This window comes from Protopterus annectens, chromosome 8.part0 (assembly GCF_019279795.1).
Source record: "Protopterus annectens isolate FY-2018-M chromosome 8.part0, PAN1.0, whole genome shotgun sequence".
Lineage (NCBI taxonomy): Eukaryota > Metazoa > Chordata > Ceratodontiformes > Protopteridae > Protopterus > Protopterus annectens.
The window spans coordinates 180,969,269-180,992,461 of record NC_056741.1 but is presented as its reverse complement, the minus strand read 5'-3'; the positions used below and the strand labels follow the sequence as shown (position 1 = coordinate 180,992,461).

The following is a 23,193-nucleotide window of genomic DNA, read 5'->3' as shown; positions in this document are numbered from 1 at the left end:
GCACATTTACTGTTCAGTCACATGACTACCTCATGTGCACAATGATATTTTCCCACATATAACTTATATTATTTTGTTTGTTCTTCCAGGTGATCACAAGAGGAGAGATAATTGTTAACGGACAGCACAATATACCCCCAGAAATGTTCTTACCTCAGTGTAAGTTAACCGATTTTGTACATTGAGTAAATATTTGTTATTGTTTTCTTCCTTTTCATCTCTGTGTTATTCCCATTTCATATTATAAACTAAACCTTTATGATTTAAATTGAATTTCATGTAAGGTCAGACATGTATAACATGACCTCTGGTTTCACAAACAAAATGTTTACATCATCATTATACGTCTCTGCTGTGATGATGATGCTGATAACATATAAAGTAAATGAGACAAAAATATCTTCAGTTAACATACCTAACATCATTCATCCTGATAATCTGCAAGTGTTGACGTGACAGCAAGCATTTCTTTTTTTAACAAAAACATGAATTTTATCATAGGAGAACCTAAAACACAATCAGCCAACATAGTGGCTGGAGATCAAAATGTCAGCAAATGCAGAAATGAAAGTTAGAATATGTAATGGGCAGCAAACATATCTAACTTAAAGTGCTGCATCATCCTGAAATACCATGTCCTGACATTTTTTAATACCTACTAATATAATGCAAAGTAACTATGAAAAGTGTCTGTAAAGGGCAGGACACCATCACTTCGTGCATAGTCCATTACAAGAAGACAAGGAAAGCTGACTTCTGTCATAGTTTCATAGTGTGGTATAACTGTGCATTGTGCATGGCTCTAAGGCCTTATAAAAGCATAAGGACCACATTTAAAAAGTACATCTTGTTACCAAACCACTTAAGTAAGTCTGTATTAAATGTTTGTAAAGATGAATTCCACTGGATATACTATGGAAGTTTGCCCTTCAGGATATGCAGTCAGCTCACCACAATCTTTTGAAAACATCATTAAACTCTTTTCCATAAGTTATGAACTTTTCACAATCCATAAATACGTGTCCATTTCAGCTTTATCCTCTGTTGCATTTATGAGAAATCAAAGATGCTGTTTTAAATTTGGGAATTTTATAAGGAGAAATAAATACTGTAAGAATGTATAAACTAATTGAAGACTGGTTAACAGACTTGAGTAATACAGACTCGTTTTATCACCTATTAAATTGTACTGTCCACTATTTTCTAAAAATGTCCAATGACCTCTGCAAAAAGTATTATTTAAAATCAATTTAACTGCACATTTTCATTGATAATAAGAAAACTCCTAAAGCTCAGATACGTCCCTTGTAAATTGTCCATGAAGACTTTCTAATAACATCAAGTCTCATTCAGTATAAGGACAAAATAAGAAATTATATTCCAAAATTGGTGTAATGTATGCAATAAATAGATGCTTTAATATGCATAAACATTAAGTAGATATATCGCCAAAGAAAAAAGATAATATTACAGAATTTTATTTTTGATATTATGTGCATTACCAGTACATAATATTGTACGAATACCCAAGTCTTTATATTTATTAACAATGCTTAATGTCATAGCCCCCATAAATAAAGGATATTCAGTGTTAACCAGACCAAAAAACATAATGCCAGTTTTACCATTATAGATATCCATGCCTAGACAATTTAACCACAAAGTTAATTGATTTAAATCATCTGTAAATAAAAAAATAATGTGTATATGATGTTAAACATGTTCCCATATTTTTGTTGTCTGCATATTTGGAAATCCAAACATGCTTAACTGTAGAAAAAAAAGGAAAAGAAAATACATAATTAAAAGCTTAGGTCTGTGTATGGATACTATATATATATATCCTTCTTTATGTCAAATAAATTTGAATATTCACCTAATATTTTCACCCTTTGCTTCCAGTCATTAAACCAGTTGGTAATCCAATGCACTATAAAAGGGTTAATATTTAATTTATTCAAGGAGGTAATCATTTTAATTTTGTGGAACACAGTCAAGCATTAGACAGATCAACATAAATGATGCCAGGCTTAAAACCTTTTGAGAGGATATCAGACATTGTTATCTGTGCTAGCAGAATTGCCTTGTGGTATATATGCCAGCATGACTAGCTAGAATTTTATAAATAAGTTTATGTTATTTGATTATCACTTTGATTTATGTAAGATACCCATGGTGGTGGTGCTGCAGTAGCATTGTCGTCTCACAGCAAGACATTCTCCCATTTGATCAAGGTACAAAAGCATGCAGCTCCAATTGAGTGAAGGATATCATCCAATAAAGGATTTTATTAGGAAGGATGGAGGGATAAAATTTAATTTTGGTTAAGGAAATCAATTATTTTGTTCAAGGTTTGTAAGGGCAAAATTTTCATCTTTTTATATCATTATTTCTTAGGATTTTATTGGTTTTGCTTATAGTTTTATTGAATTGGTTTTGGTTTATTTTTTGATGGTTTTGGGTTTTTATTTAGTTTACATTTTTGATTTTTTTATCTTTGTTGTGATGTTTTGAATTTTTTTACAACATTTTGTTTTTTTTTACATGAGCAGGAGATTTTTTTTTGTTTACATTAGATTTTATAGTGTTTCCGAGACTAAGATCTCATTTTCTAAGAGACTAGTTAAGCTCTCTCTAATTTCTTAGTATCATTAAGTACTTACTTGAGTGGTTATCATTTGTTTACTTATGTTGTATTGAAGGATGATGAATGAGGAGAAGAGAAGAGAGGTGTAGGGTAAAAAAGATCCGAGAGGTTTTTTAGGGTTTTGCAGATTTGTGTTTAAAATTAGCATTTAAGATTAAGTTTAAGGTGGTAAAGAAAAAAAAAAAACGAAAAAAAAAATACCAGATATTTTAAAGATTTTTAAAGAGGATTTTTATGTTTTTTTTTGTTTTTTGTTTTAGGTTTTTTACTTTTGTTTTTTTGGTTTATTTTTAATTAATTAGAGCAGCAGAATGAAGCAGGGTGTTTTTTAATATATATTATAGAAGTGGGGCCATTAACGGTTTATTCTTCTTATATCTTAAATTTTCTTCTTATTTTTAAAATAATAATCTCATAAATAATAATATAATAGTAGGTAAAGTCCCCCCCCCAGATCCCCCCTGTTCCTTTAGTTTAATTAATATTTAATAATGATTAAGGGGGGCCCAATTGATTTTAATAATAGTTGTTTTAATTTTTTAAAAAATGTTTTTAGTTGTGTTAGTGTTAGTAGAAGCTAGGTGAAGAATGTTCATTTTGACCAGTTTTTGACTACATTGTCCTTTGACACTGTCCTGATACTACATTGTCCTTATGGTTGGAAATTACCTTATTATTTGCTTTTTGTTTTTGTTTTGATTTGTTGATTGATTGTGTGTTATGTAATAGTTGGAGTGAATGTTTAAAAGGGAGTATTAGTATTTTTCCTTTTCCTATTATATTTTGTTAGAGAATATTTTATTTTGAGAAGAAAGTATTTTAATTTGGGTCAGAGCTGGGGGTGGTATGAAATGTATGTTCAGGTCTCAGGTGATGCGATAGGGAAATTTTTTTTATATATATATATTAGGGGGGTGGGTGAAGGTTGTTTAATTAGCATGAAAAATGTGGTTATATATATTAGTTAAAGAGGAGAGGGAAAAGGGCACCCTTGCGTGTTTATATTTTTGTTTTTTTGGCATATTTTGTAGATATTGATTTGATATATTGTTATAAGTAAGGGATATTGGTAGCAAATAAGAGTCTATGTACTTATGCATCTACTGTACTTCGATGCATCTACATTACTAAGAGTTTTTAATTTATTTTAATATTTATAATAAGGTATCATAGTTTAAAAAAGTACCTGCTGATCCAGTTTGTTCATTCTGGGAAATAAAAATAATATATATAATATAGGTTTAGAGTTTCGGTTTTATTTTTGTGATAGAGTAGCATTCTTTTCATGTCATTTTTAATGGAGATGATGGTTTAGTTTTTCCCAGTTTTTCGATTTAGATATTATGTTTGTAGATGAGAGTTAGTAGATGATTATAGAATGGATAATATTTAATGGAATGGAAAAATAATAAATATATTTTGTTTTTTTTTTTATATTTATATTTTATTAAAATAAAATTTCTATAAAAATCTGCCGCAAAACCATCTGGGGTTTTTATTTATTGGGTTTTTTTTTTTTATTATTATTAATATGTAATAATAATTAATATTCCTTTCTAGGAATTTATTTTGGTTCTCTGTGTTAGTTTGGAAATTTAGAAATTCTGTTTGTTCGGATTTTATTTCTGTTCATCGGTCAGGTTCCATAGAGGGTTTGGGAGTTTGGGAGAAGAAATTTTTTAAATGTTAATCTAGTAATCCTTGCCTTGGAGTTGTATTTGCCTTGGAAGGTAGAAAAATAGATAATTTAGTTAGTTAGTTCGAAAAATGGCCAAAAATCTAGAGGCTCTAGTATTACATCATCGTATAAAAAATAAAGATTTATCTCATGTAGACTCAAGTCTCTGTAATATATTTTTTTATTTTTCTGGGGATAAAAAAACACGTTATATTATTTTCCCAGACCCTTCCGGCTTAGGGAAGTGTAGATAGGGGACCGGGAGGGCTTAAGGAGACTTATCATTGCCTATATGTTCATAATTAATATGTGTGTCAATAATATACAGTGTTGTTTCTATTCTGTCTGTTAGTTATAGAGCTTAATGTACTTATTTCACTTAGCGCAGCACTCACAACGAATAGTTCAGGGGGTGGGCATTATTTAAAAAAACAATTTGGCGCAGATATAGAAACCCAAAGTTTTTGGACCAGGCCCAAAAAAAAAAAAAACACTTTTTTCTCTAGCTGTACCAAAAGTATGAATGCATAGTTAAGTCATGATTAGGGTTTAATTTGATAAATAACAAAGCCGCATAAAAAAAAAAAAAAAAAAAAACGGGAATTAACTGCAGACATTCTCCCATTTGATTCTCAGCTAGAGCGTCTTCTGTGTGGAGGCATGCGTGAATGGGCATGCCTTCATTGAAGGTTGTGTGTCAGGGCTGGCAACTCAGCACATAAAAATCCACTGCCAATCATTAGCAGACCGGAGTTCTGCTGTGGCGACCCCTAACCAGGATAAGCTGAAAGACGCACACACACACACACTTTGATTTATGTAAGATGTAAGATGTTTGAATCAAAAAGTGTTCTTTGGGCTGACCAGATGTACATGTTTTTTTAAAAAGAATTCTGAATGTAGGTTATGGTAGTTAGCTGCCTTAGAGTGATGTCATTGTGTGCCAATGCTTGAAAGGAATAGAATCTCCACAGCAGCTGGTTTGTTTACTTTTTAAAGTCTGCCATGAAACACTAGAATTTTCATAACAGCTTTCTTTGACTTTTAAAAAAAATTGGCTATAAAAGCAGGTTCTGAGTCAGTTAAAGTAGTAGTAGTTTAGCAATAGTAGTGATTGTTCAATCGTAGTTGTTGTTTTCCATATCAGAAGTCATCACTCAAAGTTTTCCAGGGCTATTCGGCAGAAATAATAGGAGTTGCTATTCCATTCGCTGGGAATCAGACAACAGCCTGAAGAGTGGACATATATTCTTATTTTGCTTCTCTGAAGCAAGAGAATCATCTTGTCTTGCTGAGTTAATTAGATTAGACAGTGACAGTTAATCTTTAGACAGTAAGGGATCTACAGTTAGATAGTTAGAGTTTTTTTGTACCATCAGTGTGAAACCTATCCTACAGTGTTATTTTCATAATTCCTGTGAGTGAAACTCTGTAGTCTATTTGAATCAGTTATTCAATGTATATATGTTTTGGATCATTTTACTTATTAAATATTTTACTACCTTGTATTGTAGCTGGTTATTTAGAAAGTACTTTTAGGAACCTGAGAGTGTTAATGATTATTGTGGCAATACCAGGGCCACTCCAAAAAATCGTACTGCTTGGATTATATGCTACTGTTTATATCAATATTTATGTTATCCAATATAATTTAACACCCTTTTTTCAGGTATTGTGGTATTTGACTGGTGGCAGCCATTACCTTGTAATTTGGGAAAGAGGACACAGCAGGTAAATTTGTGCTAGTCTTTCCCAAGAGTGTTTGCATTTGTGAATATCAAATATGTGAGAGTGAGTATGTCAAATACCTAGAACTGGGACATAGTGCTCTCCAGGGGTTTGTGTGAAGACTCATTTGGATACCTGGAGTGAAGGATATTGTCCAGTCCAAGGACTGGAACCTGTTCCCAGTGTAATCTTAGGGAAACTTGCATATTTCTATCCCTGCTTATAGTTATGCTTTCTTATTGGATACATTAGTGAGGACTGAGGCTTCTTAGCTACTGCCCCAGGTTTAAGTGGGGTAGTCACATTATTTGGTGCTGCTGGTGGGGAATTTTAATCAAGCTTTAGTAGCTTGTGGGTAGTTGTCACTGAGGTGTGCACTTCTGACAGCTACAAGTTTCATTTCACAACAGTTTTAATTATTTTTTTAGTCAGTTTTGTCAGGTACAGCAGGCAAAGATGTCAGCAGAGGATTATAGCTAGCTGACCAGGAACCAGTTGGCCAGTGTGAAATGCCCAAGAACTGGTGCATGCTAACCTGACTAAAGAAGCAATGATCTCAGCCTTAGTTGCAGCCGCATAGCAGACAAGCCAGTTGGAGGATATCCAGTTTGGCATTGGGGATAAGCACCCTTCTGAGACAAGACAGTGTACCTTTTCTTCAGAGGACTTAAAAAATTCATTTGGAGTTAAGGTGACTGAAACTGGAAGCAAAGGAGAAAGAGAGAAACAGCATCAGCTTGAACTGGAAGCCAGATGTTTGGAGATGGAGGAGAGATTTCAACTTGAAGTGAAACTTTTTGAGGCTGAGTTGAGGGAGAAGCTTGCTTAGCATGTAAAGGAATCGTTGGAGATGGAAGATAAAGAAAATGAGATGCAGTGGCATTTGGAAGCTGAGGAGAGGGACAAGCAGTGTCAGCATGAAAAAAAGCTTCTAACCCTTTGACAGGGTCATAGCGGTAATGAGGAAGGGAATGACCAAAGCCATAAAGGTCAGTAAACGTTTTCCTCAGTACAGAGAAGGAGATGATTTTGAAAGTTTCATTTATATATTTGAGAAGATATGTAGACAATATAATGTTGACCAAGGACTCTGGGTACAGTTCCTGACCGCCTTCTCCATAATAGAGCTGTTAATGCAATTGCTAAACTGTCTGATACTGATTGCATGAATTATGATTGTGTAAAATGATATTTAATGCATAATTTTAAATTAACTCCTGAAATGTAGAGAAAAAAGTTTTGTGAAGATTGACACAAGACAGATGAAAGTGTATGCATTTAGAATGTTGATATAAGTACTTACTTTCACAGGTGGGTGATCAGGTGTCAGGGAACCACTTTTGAAGGGCTACCAGGTATTTTGGGGAGGGAACAAGGTCTCAGCACTTTGCCTAAGGACATGAGAGTCTGGGTGGCAGACCGAAAGTGTGACTCTACAAATGAGTTGGGGAGAAAAGGGGATCTCTACTTAGCAAATAAGACACAGCTGCATAAGAAAGGGATGCCCAGTGCTGCACATGGACCTAAGAGTACCCATGGGGGAAGCCTGAAGCACTTTAACAGAGTTTATCAGTAACGGGGGGACGCCGCGAATTCAGGCACATGATCAGGATCATGAATTCGATGTTTGAAATGTAATCAGAGGGGCCATGTAGCATTCAAATGTCCATTGAAGCAAGGTGAGAAACAAAAGGTGAAGGAGCCAGCAAGTGGGAATGACAGAATGCCAGTGATAAGTTGTCTGAAAACAACAGAGGTGCCAAATTATCTCCAAAATGTGTATCCTATCATGCTGAATGGAAGACAGACCACCGATAAGAGAGGCAGAGAACTATTGTGAGGCTTGAAGTGGTTAAGGAGGAGTAATACTTGTTTAAGCAGTCCACACCAGTAAGACTTTTGATTGGGACCCCATTCCAAATACCTTTGTTCAGGGTTCATCTTGAATGAGAGGGTAGAAAAGGGAACAAGCAGATAGGTGTGTTTGAGGATATCCCTACAGATTTCTTAACAGTGAATTATTTTAATAGTGTAGTACCTTCTGTGCATGCAGTGACATGCAGTCAAGCTTCGAGACAAACACATAGGTTTGGGTAGCCTGAAGGAGACCCAGACAGATCCTATACCTGAAGCTGCGGCTGGTGATGTGGTTACTTCATGGAGGGAGCTACCTTGTAGCAGTGAGCATGAAGATGAACCACAGCTGCTTGTATGAACTGATGTTCCCGTGGACATGATGACTGCAAGGACAGAGGTGAGTGGTGGTGTCCAGGCTGACAGTGAGGCATCACTGACAGAGGATACTGGGTTTCTGGGGGAAGGGGAGCTAGGAGGGGTCAAGAAAGTAGATGTGAGACAGGAAGAGCTTCAGATCCTACCTTATGTTGCTTGAGGGAGGTAGCTAAGGAGGCACCTGATGCTCAAGAAAAAGAGGAGTCTGTATGCTGGACTTACTGCTAGGATTACATGCTACTATTTATATCAATATTTATTTTACGCAGTATAATTGAACACCCCTTTTGAGGGGTATTATGGTATTTGATTAGTGGCCGGTGTTACTTTGTAATTTGGGAAAGAGGACATGGCATAGCAGGAAAATTTGTGCCAGTCTTTCCCAATAGTGGGAATATTAAATATTTAAAAGTGAGTGTGTTAGATACCTACAACTGGGACACAGTGCTCTGCAGTGGTTAGTGTAAAGACTCATTTGGGAACCTGGAGTGAAGCAAACAGTCCAGTTTCAGGTTTGGAGCCTGTTCCCAGTGTGCTCTTAAGGGGAATTGTCATTTCTACCCGTGATTTTAGTGAAGCTACCTTATTGGAGACAGTGGTGAGGACTGAGGCTCCTTAGTTAATGCCTGAGGCTTAAGTAGGGTTGTCACACCTTTATCAATAGGCATGCTAACAAATTTATAAAGTTTAACTAGGTTTGTTAATGTAAATGGTTTCTGTTGAACCCATGTTGATATATGACAACGTTAGTGCTTAAATAGTCTTGTTTTTCTAGTAAAGTTAATAAACATCTCTCTAATCATTTACTAAATATTGTAGTTAAATTTATTTGATGATATTTGTCAACAACATTATGTCAACTCCCTTTATGAAGTATTATATTAACAAGTTTCTATCTTTACGGTATGATATTATAATTTAATATTGAGTAAAACACAATAGTGAAAGGATTAATAATGCTATCAATAAACTTTAATTTAAAATGTCCATGTCTTAAATCAGGAACTATATTGGTATTATCCCTAATTTTTTTTAAAAAATAGTATACCATCTCTTCAGTAATCAATTGGTAATCAATACTCTTTTTTGGCAATGTTAACTCTGAACAGTTCAGAGTGGTACTAAATGTTTTAGAAAAAAAAAACAAAACATAGACAAACCATCCACTATTTCCTTGTTATTATAATAATATGAGTTTCAAATGTCAGAGGTCCTACACATTGAGAATTACTCATATTGTAGTTCACGGCAGACTTTTTTTTAAAATCAGTCACAAGAGATAATTTTTCTTCATAGTTACGCTTTGCTTTACTGATCCTGATTTTACGATTCCTACATGAGACATTTTACATTTGTTATGTTGAGCAAGTCTTAATGTTTTTTCCTAAATCTTGCACATTTTCTTTTTTTATTTAAGCAGCTTATTTAGCCCATTACTCCACCAAAGTGGGGGAGCAACATTTTACATTTCAGCTTTGATTAAAATTTTAACCTTATACAAAGTATCATACCATAAAGCTTCAAGCTTTTCACAGGTATCATAAACATTTGATTTTGCATTACTGATAGTAAGCTTTCCTCAGCAAAATCTTTGTTATCCTTAATAAGATGATATTTTATAATGTTCGTCTTAGGTATGTTGTTATTGGCATAAATCATGCAGCTAAAATCATTATGCTCAGAAGCACCCAATTGTTCCATTCATGGGATCATTGGATCATACGAGGTTACTAAACTAAAGACCTCAGGGGCCTTATAATCTTAGCCAAGTTCAGCCCATGTTCCCAAGGGTGTCTGGCTCAGGCAGAGACTAAAATCAGCACCTATTGCCCCTGTCTGAGAAAGACATAAGTGGAACCCCCAGGATGAATTTCTGGTTACCCAGCCAATTGCCCAAATAATGCTTAAATAGGGCTAATGAGGCTTTGTTTAGCATGAATAGGAAGCTCATTGCAAAGGGGGGCAGCCACTGTGAGACAAATCTCTCTCTCCATTAAGTTCTGTTGATGTCACATACCAGGTTGAGTTCCTTTGACCAAGTGACCAGTCTGCCATTTGACTTATGAAAGTGCAGTATTTCCATTAAAGCTGGGTCAGAGATTGCTCTATATGCAAGGCACAGGTTGCATCTGAGCAGTCTGTATGAGACAGAGTAAAGTGACAATAATTCAGTCTGTCTGCATAAGACAGATCATGAAGACCTTCAATTTTTGTAAAGAGTTTTGTGGTCTTTCCAATTGCTGCAGGTGTTTGGAAAGGAACATACCAAACGGAGTGTTGTACTCTATGATTGGACGGATGAGTGAAGAGTACAGGTAAGTTATAACCTTTTTTTTCTGGAAGCAGTGCCCTTACTTATAAGATGATCAATATAAAATAGCTATCTTACCACTGTGGAGACATGGTGATTGAATTTAAGATTGCTGTTGACCTGCGTGCCAAGATCTCTCACCACTGGCTGTGTGCTTAGGGTATTACTATCGATGTGGTAGTTTGTAGGAGCATCATCCTTCCCACTCACAATTTTTGACAAATTCTACTAAGTATATTTGTAAATAGGAAATCAAAAATATTAACCCAATGTTTATGAAAATGAATTAATTGTTTAAATTTCTTAGTTAATAGATTCAATATCTCATCTATTACTGGAGATCTACAAACAGCAGTATCCAAATTAATATTAGGAAAAATAAAATATTCAAGAATTATTGTATTCTTTACATCTGTGTTATTTACTTCAGCATCAATAAAGTTATGGGTTTGCTCAGAATGAATATTTGGACATCGATAACAAGTCATCATATTCAGTCCTTATTGCCCAAAATATCCAAGATTTCAATTAATATAACCTCTAACTCATTATTTCTATGTATTATAGCATATTTAATGAATTATGTTTTTTAGTATAACTCCACCACCCATAAAATTTGTCGTAGATATTTACATGTAATAAACCCATTGATAGCAATGCAACAAACATGTCATACTGAAACTGCTGCAGCATCCTGCTACACTAGACCAAAACAAACAGGTCAAAAGAACAAAATAATTCAAATACAGCCACAAATGAATGAAGCCACAGAAAACCAACAAAAACCTCAGGAATACTCAAAAGGTTTTTAATTCTCTGGTGCTTCTGCTGTAAATCTTCAAGGAGTACAAAAGACTAGAAAAAACACATTCATTATATGCTCAAACCAATTACATTATTAACATATCTTTCAATTAAACAAATGTTTCCAATTAAGCTCAACACTCAGTCCAATAGGACTTAAAGTACCATATTTTAAAATATAAAGTGCTTATTTATACAACAATTTTTTTTTTAAACTGTCAATTCACCCTTTTGAACCTGTAGCTGCTCCAAAATACATCCCCTAAGAAGTTTAAAATTACTTGCATGTTATTTTCTAAAGTGTACTGGTATAGGATTTTCACAATTACCATTTATTATGTAACTAATATGTTCCTGACATCGTACCTTAAATTTTCTTATACTTTCCCTCACATAAAATTTATTACATGGACATTTTAAAATATATATTATTCCAGATGTATTACATAAAAAAGATTGATTAGGCTTAAATTTTAAACCATTAATATCAGAAAAACTATTTATTATATAGGGAAAAGTTGAGCAATTCCCACATAGAAAAGAGCCTATATCAATTGAAATTTCTAAACCAATTCAGACTTCTTGAATCTGAAATCTAGTGTGTACCACCATGTCTGAAATACTTTGAACACTTTTTCTATGAGATAAGAGGTTTATTTTTTTAAAAAGCAGTTAATTTAAGATCTTTAAAAAGCATAGGCCAAAAGTAATATAACAGCTGTATAATTTTCCCACTTAAAATATCAAAAATAATGACAAAGTATACATATCTCTTGCCATCATCCAGGCTTTCCCCATTAAATATTCTTACTACTTCAGAGAAAGGGAACCCATCCACACCAGTTCTCTCCATTTTATTTCTGTTATTGCACATTTAATTATTTCTACCCCTGTATAATACTTCTGTAAAATCCTATTTAGACATTGTCGACTTCACCCTTGTTAAAACCCCTCTGTATCAACATTTCAGTGGACTATAATATTTCTTTATCAAAATCACAGTCCATATTACAAAGTCTGCTTAACCATAAAAATTCACTATATGGCAAGGAAGTGATTAAATGGGGGGATAGCAACTAGTAAAAAATCAAAAGAAGCCAACAGACAGAATCCTGGTGAATAAATCCATTTATTGGAGAGTAAAATCCATCCAGTGAAAACAGCAAAAAAAGGCACAGACAGGTTTCGGCTGGTTAAAGACACACAACCTTCTTCAGTGTGAAACAAATATATCAAAAGCTGTCATTTAAATACCCAACATAAGCATATGATTGGTTATGCCTAGAACTGCTCATTTAATCCTGGTGGAAATAAACCACCCAACTTAATGATCCATTTCTTCTCTTTGGAACTATGTAGGGAATGCCATCCAGTTTTATTTTGTTTCTTACCCTTAATAATATCAATTATTGTAAATAAAAAGTTGGCAGTTGGATGAACTAGCTGATGTTTAAATAAGGCATTATGTACTCTGCCCTTCTTAATATTACTGATGTGTTCTGAGATCCTAAGTCTTAGTGGTCTGGACGTTTGTCCTACATAGAATGCCCTACATGTGCATGTAGCCAGATAAATAACCCAATCTGAACTGCAATTGGCAAAAAACTTGATATCATATACTATGGGAGAATTTTTGCTAGAAAATTGCTTTGTTTTACATATTTTATTACAATTAACATAATGACCACAAGGATAACAACCTAAAGGAATACTACCTGTAAGTGTAGTCTGAATTGGTTCTAGATTACCATGCTCATGCGTATTTTTATAATGATTGAAACAACTACTTAATTTCTGCCTTTTCTAAAAGAAAAAAGGCATTTGTTAGGAACAATGTCAGATATTTCATTATCATATAACAAAATGTTCCAATGCCTGTGTATACTCTGTATGAGGTTATCAGAATTTCTACCAAAGGTAGTGATAAACCTATGGGTTGTGAAACTATATTGTCCTTTTCTTTATAGGACAGTAACTCATCCCTGCTCATTTTGCCAACCTTGTTAATGGCATTGAAAACATGTCCCATTTTGTAACCCCTACTTCTGAATCAATTGGTAAGATCTTTACTTTGTTCCTGATATGAAGACTCATCAGAACAAATCCTTTTTATTCTGATAAATTGTGACTTTGGTATATTCTTAGCAATATGTGGTGGGTGGAAACTTGAAGCATGTAAAATAGTGTTGTCTTTTGGATGTTTTCTATAAACCTTAGTCCCTAAGGTATTGTCTGATAATCTGCTAACTAGAACATCCAAAAAAGTAATAGTGTTGAAATCATAATGTAATGTAAACTGAAGGCTCCATTTGTTGTTATTTAAATATGCCAAAAATTCAAACAGTTCATCAAGTTCCCCTCTCCATACTGATCAACAGTCATCAAGGTAGCGTCTCCAAATGTCCAATTGGTCCAGATAGATGTTATTGTGTTTATTGTAAATAAGATCTTGTTCAACATAAGCCATAAATAAGTCAGCATAAATGGGGGCAAATGATGACCCCATAGCCATTCCTTTAGTCTGCCAATAACAAGTTTCTTGATAAAAAAAACATTGTTTGTTAGCACATGAGCAGCCATATCCAGCATAAATTCATTGTATTCAATTGAATATAGACCTGAAATATTCAACCAGTAAGACAATGCCTCAAGACCACCAGAGTGAGGAATATTGGTATAAAGAGCACTGACATCAAAGGTGCACATGCGCCATTCAGGTTCAAGTTGTGTTTCTGAAATAATTTGTAGAAAATTGGTTGTGTCACGTAAACATGAACGTATTAAAGACAGCAATGGTTTGATTTGTTTGGTCAGAAAAAGGGACAAAGGTTCGGTAATATAGCCCCTACCTGACACAATGGACCTACCTGGGGGGTGGGTGGGATCTTTGTGTATCTTGGGCAAGAAATAGATATATTGGTTCATAGGATCTTGGACCAAATGTTGATGCATAACCTCGTTATCAATGATAGAAGCTTCCCTGGCATGCAACAAAAACTCCTCAATCTCTTTTTTAAATTTTAATGTTGGATTAATAACCATTTCAGCATAGTATTTCCTGTCTGATAATTGTCTTTTGGCTTCTTGATCATAATAATCCCAATTCAAGATCACAACAGCACCCCCCTTATCAGCTGAAATAATGCCAATATCATGATTATTCTGTAGATATCTTATAGCATTTTGTTCTTGAGTAGAAATATTATTAAATTTCAAATGAGATACTGACCTAACATAATGCAGATCTTTGAGAATATTGTTTTGAAATTGCAAAACAACAGGATGCATAGGAGGAAAGAATTGTGATTTGCGATAGACAAATTTATCAGAGACACAATTATTGTCATTGGGACCAAAAAATAATCTTAAATTAAGCAGTCTGCAAAAAGACACAACATCTTGAGCAAAGGAGTCTTCAGAAACAAAAAAGCCTGGTACAAATGTTAGTCCTTTATTTTCTAAATAAAGTTCAGTTGGTGTTAAAACATGGTCAGATAGATTTAAGACATTTTGGTTAGATGAAACCTCTAATTCTGCATTGCCAGTTTGAGCAAGCCCTGAATACTGTCTATTGGCTTTATGCTTCCTACCCCCTCTTTGGTATTTGTGCCTAAAGGGACACTAGACAAAGTTCTTTTTGGAGAAGGTGACCCTGATGCAGTCTGTGAGTCATTCTCAAAGCAGGATGAGAAATCATCCGTAGATGAGCCTGTATCAGAAGTACGGTTTCTCAAAATTGACTTAGGTCTCTTCCTTTTGGAAGGACGATTAGGTTGTGAGCGAAATTTAACATGTTTTGTGGTACTAAAAGGGATACTCCCCTGATAATCAGATTGGTCTCTGTTGAATTTTTTAATTTTCTTAGATTTCAGTTGTACCTCCTATGCATCCTGTTGTTTTGCAATTTCAAAACAATATTCTCAAAGATCTGCATTATGTTAGGTCAGTATCTCGTTTGAAATTCAATAATATTTCTACTCAAGAACAAAATGCTATAAGAGATCTACAGAATAATCATGATATTGTAATTATTTCAGCTGGCAAGGGGGGTGCTGTTGTGATCTTGAATTGGGATTATTACGATCAAGAAGCCAAAAGACATTTATCAGACAGGAAATAGTATGCTGAAATGGTTATTAATCCAACTTTAAAATTTAAAAAAGAGATTGAGGAGTTTTTGTTGCATGCCAGGGAAGCTTCTATCATTGATAACGAGGTTATGCATCAACTTTTGGTCCAAGATCCTATGAATCAATATATCTATTTCTTGCCCAAGATACACAAAGATCCCACCCACCCCCCCAGGTAGGCCCATTGTGTCAGGTAGGGGCTATATTATCAAACCTTTGTCCCTTTTTCTGACCAAACAAATCAAACCATTGCTGTCTTTAATACGTTCATGTTTACGTGACACAACCAATTTTCTACAAATTATTTCAGAAACACAACTTGAACCTGAATGGCACGTGTGCACCTTTGATGTCAGTGCTCTTTATACTAATATTCCTCACTCTGGTGGTCTTGAGGCATTGTCTTACTGGTTGAATATTTCAGGTCTATATTCAATTGAATACAATGAATTTCTACTGGATATGGCTGCTCATGTGCTAACAAACAATATCTTTTTTTATCAAGAAACTTGTTATTGGCAGTCTAAAGGAATGGCTATGGGGTCATCATTTGCCCCCATTTATGCTGACTTATTTATGGATTATGTTGAACAAGATCTTATTTACAATAAACACAATAACATCTATCTGGACCAATTGGACATTTGGAGACGCTACCTTGATGACTGTTGGTCAGTATGGAGAGGGGAACTTGATGAACTGTTTGAATCTTTGGCATATTTAAATAACAACAAATGGGGCCTTCAGTTTACATTACATTATGATTTCAACACTATTACTTTTTTGGATGTTCTAGTTAGCAGATTATCAGACAATACCCTAGGGACTAAGGTTTATAGAAAACATCCAGAATACAACACTATTTTACATGCTTCAAGTTTCCACCCACCACATATCGCTAAGAATATACCAAAGTCACAATTTATCAGAATAAAAAGGATTTGTTCTGATGAGTCTTCATATCAGGAACAAAGTAGAGATCTTACCAATCGTTTCAGAAGTAGGGGTTACAAAATGGGCCATGTTTTCAATGCCATTAACAAGGTTGGCAAAATGAGCAGGGATGAGTTACTGTCCTATAAAGAAAAGGACAATATAGTTTCACAACTGATTAGGTTTACCACTACCTTTGGTAGAAATTCTGATAACCTCATACAGAGTATACACAGGCACTGGAACATTTTGATATATGATAATGAAATATCTAGCCAAAAAAGACATTTTTCAAATATCTGGCATTATTCCTAACAAATGCCTTTTTTTTCTTTTAGAAAAGGCAGAAATTTAAGTAGTTGTTTCAATCATTATAAACATACGCATGAGCATGGTAATCTAGAACCAATTCAGACTACACTTACAGGTATTATTCCTTTAGGTTGTTATCCTTGTGGTCATTGTGTTAATTGTAATAAAATATGTAAAACAAAGCAATTTTCTAGCAAAAATTCTCCCATAGTATATGATATCAGGTTTTTTGCCAATTGCAGTTCAGATTGGGTTATTTATCTGGCTACATGCACATGTGGGGCATTCTATGTGGGACAAACATCCAGACCACTAAGACTTAGGATCTCAGAACACATCAGTAATATTAAGAAGGGCAGAGTACATAATGCCTTATTTAAACATCAGCTAGTTCATCCAACTGCCAACTTTTTATTTACAATAATTGATATTATTAAGGGTAAGAAACAAAATAAAACTGGATGTCATTCCCTACTTAGTTCCAAAGAGAAGAAATGGATCATTAAGTTGGGTGGTTTATTTCCACCAGGATTAATTGAGCAGTTCTAGGCATAACCAATCATATGCTTATGTTGGGTATTTAAATGACAGCTTTTGATATATTTGTTTCACACTGAAGAAGGCTGTGTGTCTTTAACCAGCCAAAACCGGTCTGTGCCTTTTTTTGCTGTTTTCACTGGATGGATTTTACCCCCCAATAAATGGATTTATTCACCAGGATTATGTCTGCTGGCTTCCTTTGAATTTTTGCTGATTTACTTTAAGCCACGCAGTTGCCTCCGTGCAGGAAGTTCCCCTTTTACTGGGATAGCAACTAGTACCATATAAAAACTGTAAACCCCTCTCAAACTTTCTATGTATTTCCTATAAATCAAACCATTCTTCTGGCCCCTCAGATCCAAATCCAAAATATTCACCCACCTGCAGACCATTACATTTGACTCCATGAATTAATTGCACAAATGACTGAACCTCACTATAACCATTTTTACAAATAAAAATCAAATCGTATATGTATCTAAAATATCTACAAACATATATCTTAAAAAATTCAATATGAAATAAATATTCCACTTCAAAAAAAGGCCATTTTTAAGTTTGGATACATGGGGCAAAAAATGCCCTTGTGGCTGTTCCCTGCTTTTGATGAAAAACCTCTTTATTAAAAACAAACAATAAAAAATATTTTCTAAGCAAAATTTAACTAATTCTATGATACAATTATAAAATGGTGTAGAATGCTTGAATACCAAATTCATGTGTTCTATTTGTATATAGACTCTGCACATCAAGAACTATCCAACACATTTATTTTTCCCACTGTAAATCTGTTATTTTTACAACAAAATCCTGTGTGTCTTTAATATGATTTTGTCTTCTGCACATATGTAAATAAATATTCAGGTAAAAAAATAAACCTCTGAGATCATGTAAGAGGGATCGAAGTATATCAAACATGGTGATATACATTAGATTTCAATGTATACCACGAGTGTTAATTGGTTTAGAACTTTCATTTGGTATAGGTTATTTTGTATGTGGGAATTGTTCAATTTGTCCCTATATAGTAAATAGTTTTTTTTTTTATATTCATGATTTAAAATTTAATCATAATCAGTGTTGTTCCTGTAATTTGGCTGGAATACTACATATTTTAAAATGTCCGCATAATAAATTTTAAATGGGAGAAAGTATAAAAAATATAAGGTACAATGTCAGGAACATGTTAGGGACATCAAAATGGTAATTGTGAAAATCCCATAGCAGTACACTTTAGAAAATATCATGCAAGTAATTTTAAACTTCTTAGAGGGTATATTTTGCAACAGATATGGGTTCAAAAGAGTGAATTGACAGTTTTAAAAAATGAAACTGTTGTATAAAGGAGCACTTTATATTTTAACATATGGTACTTTAAGACATTGGTGACTGAATGTTGAGCTTAATTGGAAATATTTGATTAACTAAAAGATGTGTTAATAATGTAATTGATTTGAGTATATAATGAATGTGTTTTTTCTGGTGTTTTGTACTCCTTGAAGGCTTTGAGGCCGTGGTCCTAGAGAATAAGAAAAACTTTTGAGTATTACTGAGGATTTTGTTGGTTTTCTGTGGCTTCATTCATTTGTGGCTGTATCCTGCTACACTATGTCCTGCCATTTTTTTACTACATGCTTCTTAGTGTCAGGCCCACTAAGCCCTTGAAGTGTCTTTAAAGGACAGTATACCATTTACACTCAGACTTCAACTGAGATTGCCATGACTAGATATAAAGTAAACTTTGAATGCTTCCAGCAAAGACTTCCATCATGAAATAAGAGGGTTTACTGAGCAACTGCACAGAGTTTATCAAATATTTTTTTTTACTAGAACTCTATTTACTAGAACTCTATTTGTATGCATATTTATTTTGTTTTGTATATTAAGTTATGCAATTTTAAATATTATACTGTGTATTGCTTGCAGGTCTTGCTACTAAAGGTATTTTCATGAACCGCATTGTAAATGAACTTTTCTCAGTCAGCATAACCTTTTAATTCTATCAAATTAACTTAAAAATCAAACATGAAATGGATAAATGAAAGAAAGAATGAATGAATATAACTACATATGTAAAAGAGACCTCTATAGCTATGTCATTGTAGTGCATTTAAGATCCCCTTTATTTTATTAACCATTAATCTTATGACCTATTATTGACCACTTTGACAGGTTTGTAAAACAGTGCACTTTGTTTCATAGGTTCATAGGTTCATACTAGGCTATCTGCCCTAGGGCATTTATAAGCCTAGCCAGAGTGTGCGTGGCTTTTGCCACCCCTTAGGTTGAAGAATACTATACCCAGTAGTTAGTTAGCTGTGCCTCTGTCTAGTAGTGATACAGAGATGATACCCGGGGTAAACCTACGATCTCCCATCCACTGGTCAAGATTTCTCTTGAATAGAGCCAGTGAGGAACTCTGCCTCACATTGACCGGGATTTTGTTCCACAGCATAGGGAGTCTCTGGGTGATGAATCTGTCCCTCCAGCATGTCCTATTTATATCCGTGTTGAGGTTTAAGTCTCTTGCTCTTGTGGATCTGGTGGATTTGGATTTTTTGAGGTGGAGCATGTCCATTAATTCCGGGTTGGACATGGCTTTGTATGTCAGGCACAGATCACCTCTGAGCAGACGGTATGAGACTGAATAGAGCTGGAGTTTCTTCAGTCGGGCAGCATATGACATGTTTTTGAGCCCCTTTATCCTTTTGGTGAGGAACTTTTGGGGTCTTTCCAATTGCTGCAGGTGTCGGGTAAGATACATTCTGAATGGGGCATTGTATTCAATCATTGGTCGAATAAGTGAAGAGTACAGGGGAACAATGACCTCCCTTGATCTGGATGTGAATCCCTTCATGATCAGGTGGGCAATGTAGAAGGTTTTCCTAACCACCTTGGCAACATGAGTGTTGAAAGAGAGGTTACTGTCTACTTGGGTCCCTAGGCCCCTGATTACCTCTTCCATGCTTAATGGATTGCCACCTATGTGATAGTTAGGGGTTACCTTGTTTTTCCCAAAGGGTATGACTATACACTTTTTGGCGTTCAGCTTCAGGCCATGGCTCTGGCACCAGTTATCCATTTCTATGAGACCTCTTTGGAGGATATCTTCGTCTGATGGATTCTCGACTATGGTGCCCAGTTTGCAGTCATCTGCAAACTTTGTCAGCCATAATCCTCCTATGTTTGTCTGTACTTCTGAAAAATAGATGCCGAACAAGAGGGGGCCCAGGACTGAGCCCTGTGGGACACCGCTTGTGACCAGCTTGGAGTCTGACATGGCACCAGCAACTCTGACCCTGTGGGTTCTGTCCTTGAGCCAGTTTGCAACCCATCTTGTGACATATGGGTTTACATTTAAGCTGGTGAGCTTTTCTATGATACCCGAGTGGGGTATTGTGTTGAAAGCTTTAGCAAGGTCAAGGTAGGCTGTGTGAACTGCCTTACCCTCATCAATGGCCTTAGTGACTGTCTCAAAGAAGTCGACCAAGTTTAAGAGGCATGATCTGCCCTTTACAAAGCTGAATTCGGTAGGATCTAACGTCTGTAGGTCCTCAATGTCTTTATTTATGAGTTCCATTATGATCCTCTCCATAGCTTTGCAGACCAGGCTTGTTAAGCTTATGGGGCGGTAATTACCAGGGTCTGTAGAGGCACCGCCTTTGTGGAGTGGGACCAAAGTTGCCGTTCGCCACTCTTTGGGTATGTATCCTGTGGTAAGGCTGAGGTTAAATAGTAGCCTTATGTGCAGGTTTAGTTCCTCCTTGAGTTTGTGTAACAAACAGCCAGGGATACCATCTGGTCCCATTGATGCTGTGTTTTTAGCTTCAGAGAGAGCAGCTCTCACCTGGGCATCTGAAATGTCTGGGAGGCTACACTCTGCCGGTATAGATATTTCTCCTTTGGGGGGGGGGGGGAATTTGCACTGAACCTGTCTGCCAGTATGTTGGCAATGTCTGTGGGTTCAGTGATTTTTGTATCATTTTGGACTAATTCTGAGCATATCTGGGAGTTCCCACCCAGGTTTCTGACATAGCTAAAGAAGGCCTTGTGATTGTCTTTTGAGTCCTTGGCGATTTTTCTCTCAAAGTTGGCCTTGGAAGATTTAATGAGTGAGCGTAGTTTTTTACTAGTGTTGATTAGGGATGTCTTCCCTTTTAGGGATTTTGTTCTATCCTGTAGTAGCTTTCTCCTTTTGTTGTAAAGTTTGTTTATGACTGGGGTCCACCAGACCGGGCATTTGCCTTTGGTGGAAAGGGTCTTGATTTTATTCGGGATTGCTTGATCCATGCAATCCTGGAGGTGCTCGTAGAAGGCTTTTGTAAGGGATTCAGTAGCATGGGTTGTGGTTTCCACTAGCTCGGGGGCCTTGAAGGATATCACACCCATCTTAAGAAGTGTGAAGTTGGCTTTTGAGAAGTTCTTCACTGTGGTCTTTTTTGTTTGGGGTGGGGGAGGGATGTGGATCTCCAGTGTGATTAGTTTATGGTCCGATCTCACCAATGAGGGGTATACTTCCGGTGTGGAGCATTTTGTCCTTATATTTGTGATGATCAGGTCTAGTATATTTTCCCCTCTTGTGGGAATGGTGACAAGCTGTTCCATAGCATTGTAGTTTATGAACTCTAGGAACCTTTGGGCTAGGGTATTGGGGCTTGAGTAATGTTCCCAGTCTATGTTTGGCTAGTTGAAGTCACCCAGTATGATGGTGTTTGGAGAGACATTTATACTCTCCAGTGTCTTCAGGAAGGCTGTGTGGGATTCCTGAGTTTGAGAGGGTGATCTATAACATGCTACAAACTGTAGGGCAGTTTTGCCTATGGTTACTTGCACCTGGATGGTCTCTGATGCTTCATGCGTTGCCACCAACCTGGAAGTGTGGGTATCCTTGATGAATTTGGATACACCCCCTCCTTTTGTGGTACGGTCCGGGTTTTGGGGCTGGAACGCATGATATGAGGTAAAACCTGATAGTGCCGGGGTGCTCTCTGGAGCCTTGAACCAGGTTTCAGTCACCGCACAGACATCAATGTTCTCCATACTGAGGAGGACTTTGAGGGCGTGCATCTTCAGATTTAGACTTCTGGCATTGAGCAGCATTACCCTTAATTTTTTTCCATTATTGTTTTCTAGGGCAGAAGGTTTAGAATTTGAGCCTTGCCTAAAAAAGGCACTATGGGGGTGGCAAGAGCATTGGCCAATATCCAGAAACCTAGAGGTGACAGGTGCAAGCCATCCCTTGCGAAGCATCGTGGCTTGTCAAGCATGTCATCCCAGGCAGACAGACATTGGATCCCCTTAGAATGACACCAGAAGTTAAGCCAATTATTAAAACTGATCATTTTGTCTCTGTATTGTGGCATCATTATTGGTGAGGGTAGGATACTGCTCAGGGTCAGGGTCATACCAGCCTGGGCTACATAATCTGAGAGCTCCTCAATGTCTCTTTCCATGTAGTCCAGGGAGGTACGTCTCAGGTCATTCACACCAGCATGGACAATGACTGAGTCATACTTGTACATGCTGTGGAGTGACCTGACTGCTTGTGTTATGTGGTGGATTCTAGCGCCCGACAGGCAGCTTACTGTGACCCTCTCCTTGCTCAGTCTGGTGAGTGGGACGTCAGTGTGTCTGACTATGGAGTCACCTATGACAAGTGTGTCTGGCATTGTGTTTGGCCTTAAGGGCTGTGATTGATCTGCACACTGACTTTGTGATCTGTGTGTTATTTGTGTTTTGTCATGAGGTGGCAGTTGTTTGGGTGTCTGCTTTGGAGGCCTCTGCTGTTTAGGTAGATATTTGATCAGTGCCTCCGAGTATGTCTTTGTGTGTTTATGTGTTTGATTTGTAGTTGTGATAGTTCTATGTGAGACTGGGT

The 23,193-nt window shown here is 35.9% G+C and overlaps 1 protein-coding gene across 1 annotated transcript in view; it reads left to right on the top strand.

Annotated features, from left to right (window-relative positions):
* Positions 1–23,193, top strand: part of LOC122808180 (alpha-2-macroglobulin-like) — a 440,046-nt gene that overhangs the window by 159,615 nt on the left and 257,238 nt on the right. The window contains exon 9 of the mRNA XM_044079148.1: positions 90–159. Coding sequence (XP_043935083.1) covers positions 90–159 — 70 coding nt within the window. The remainder of the gene's footprint in view (positions 1–89; positions 160–23,193) is intronic.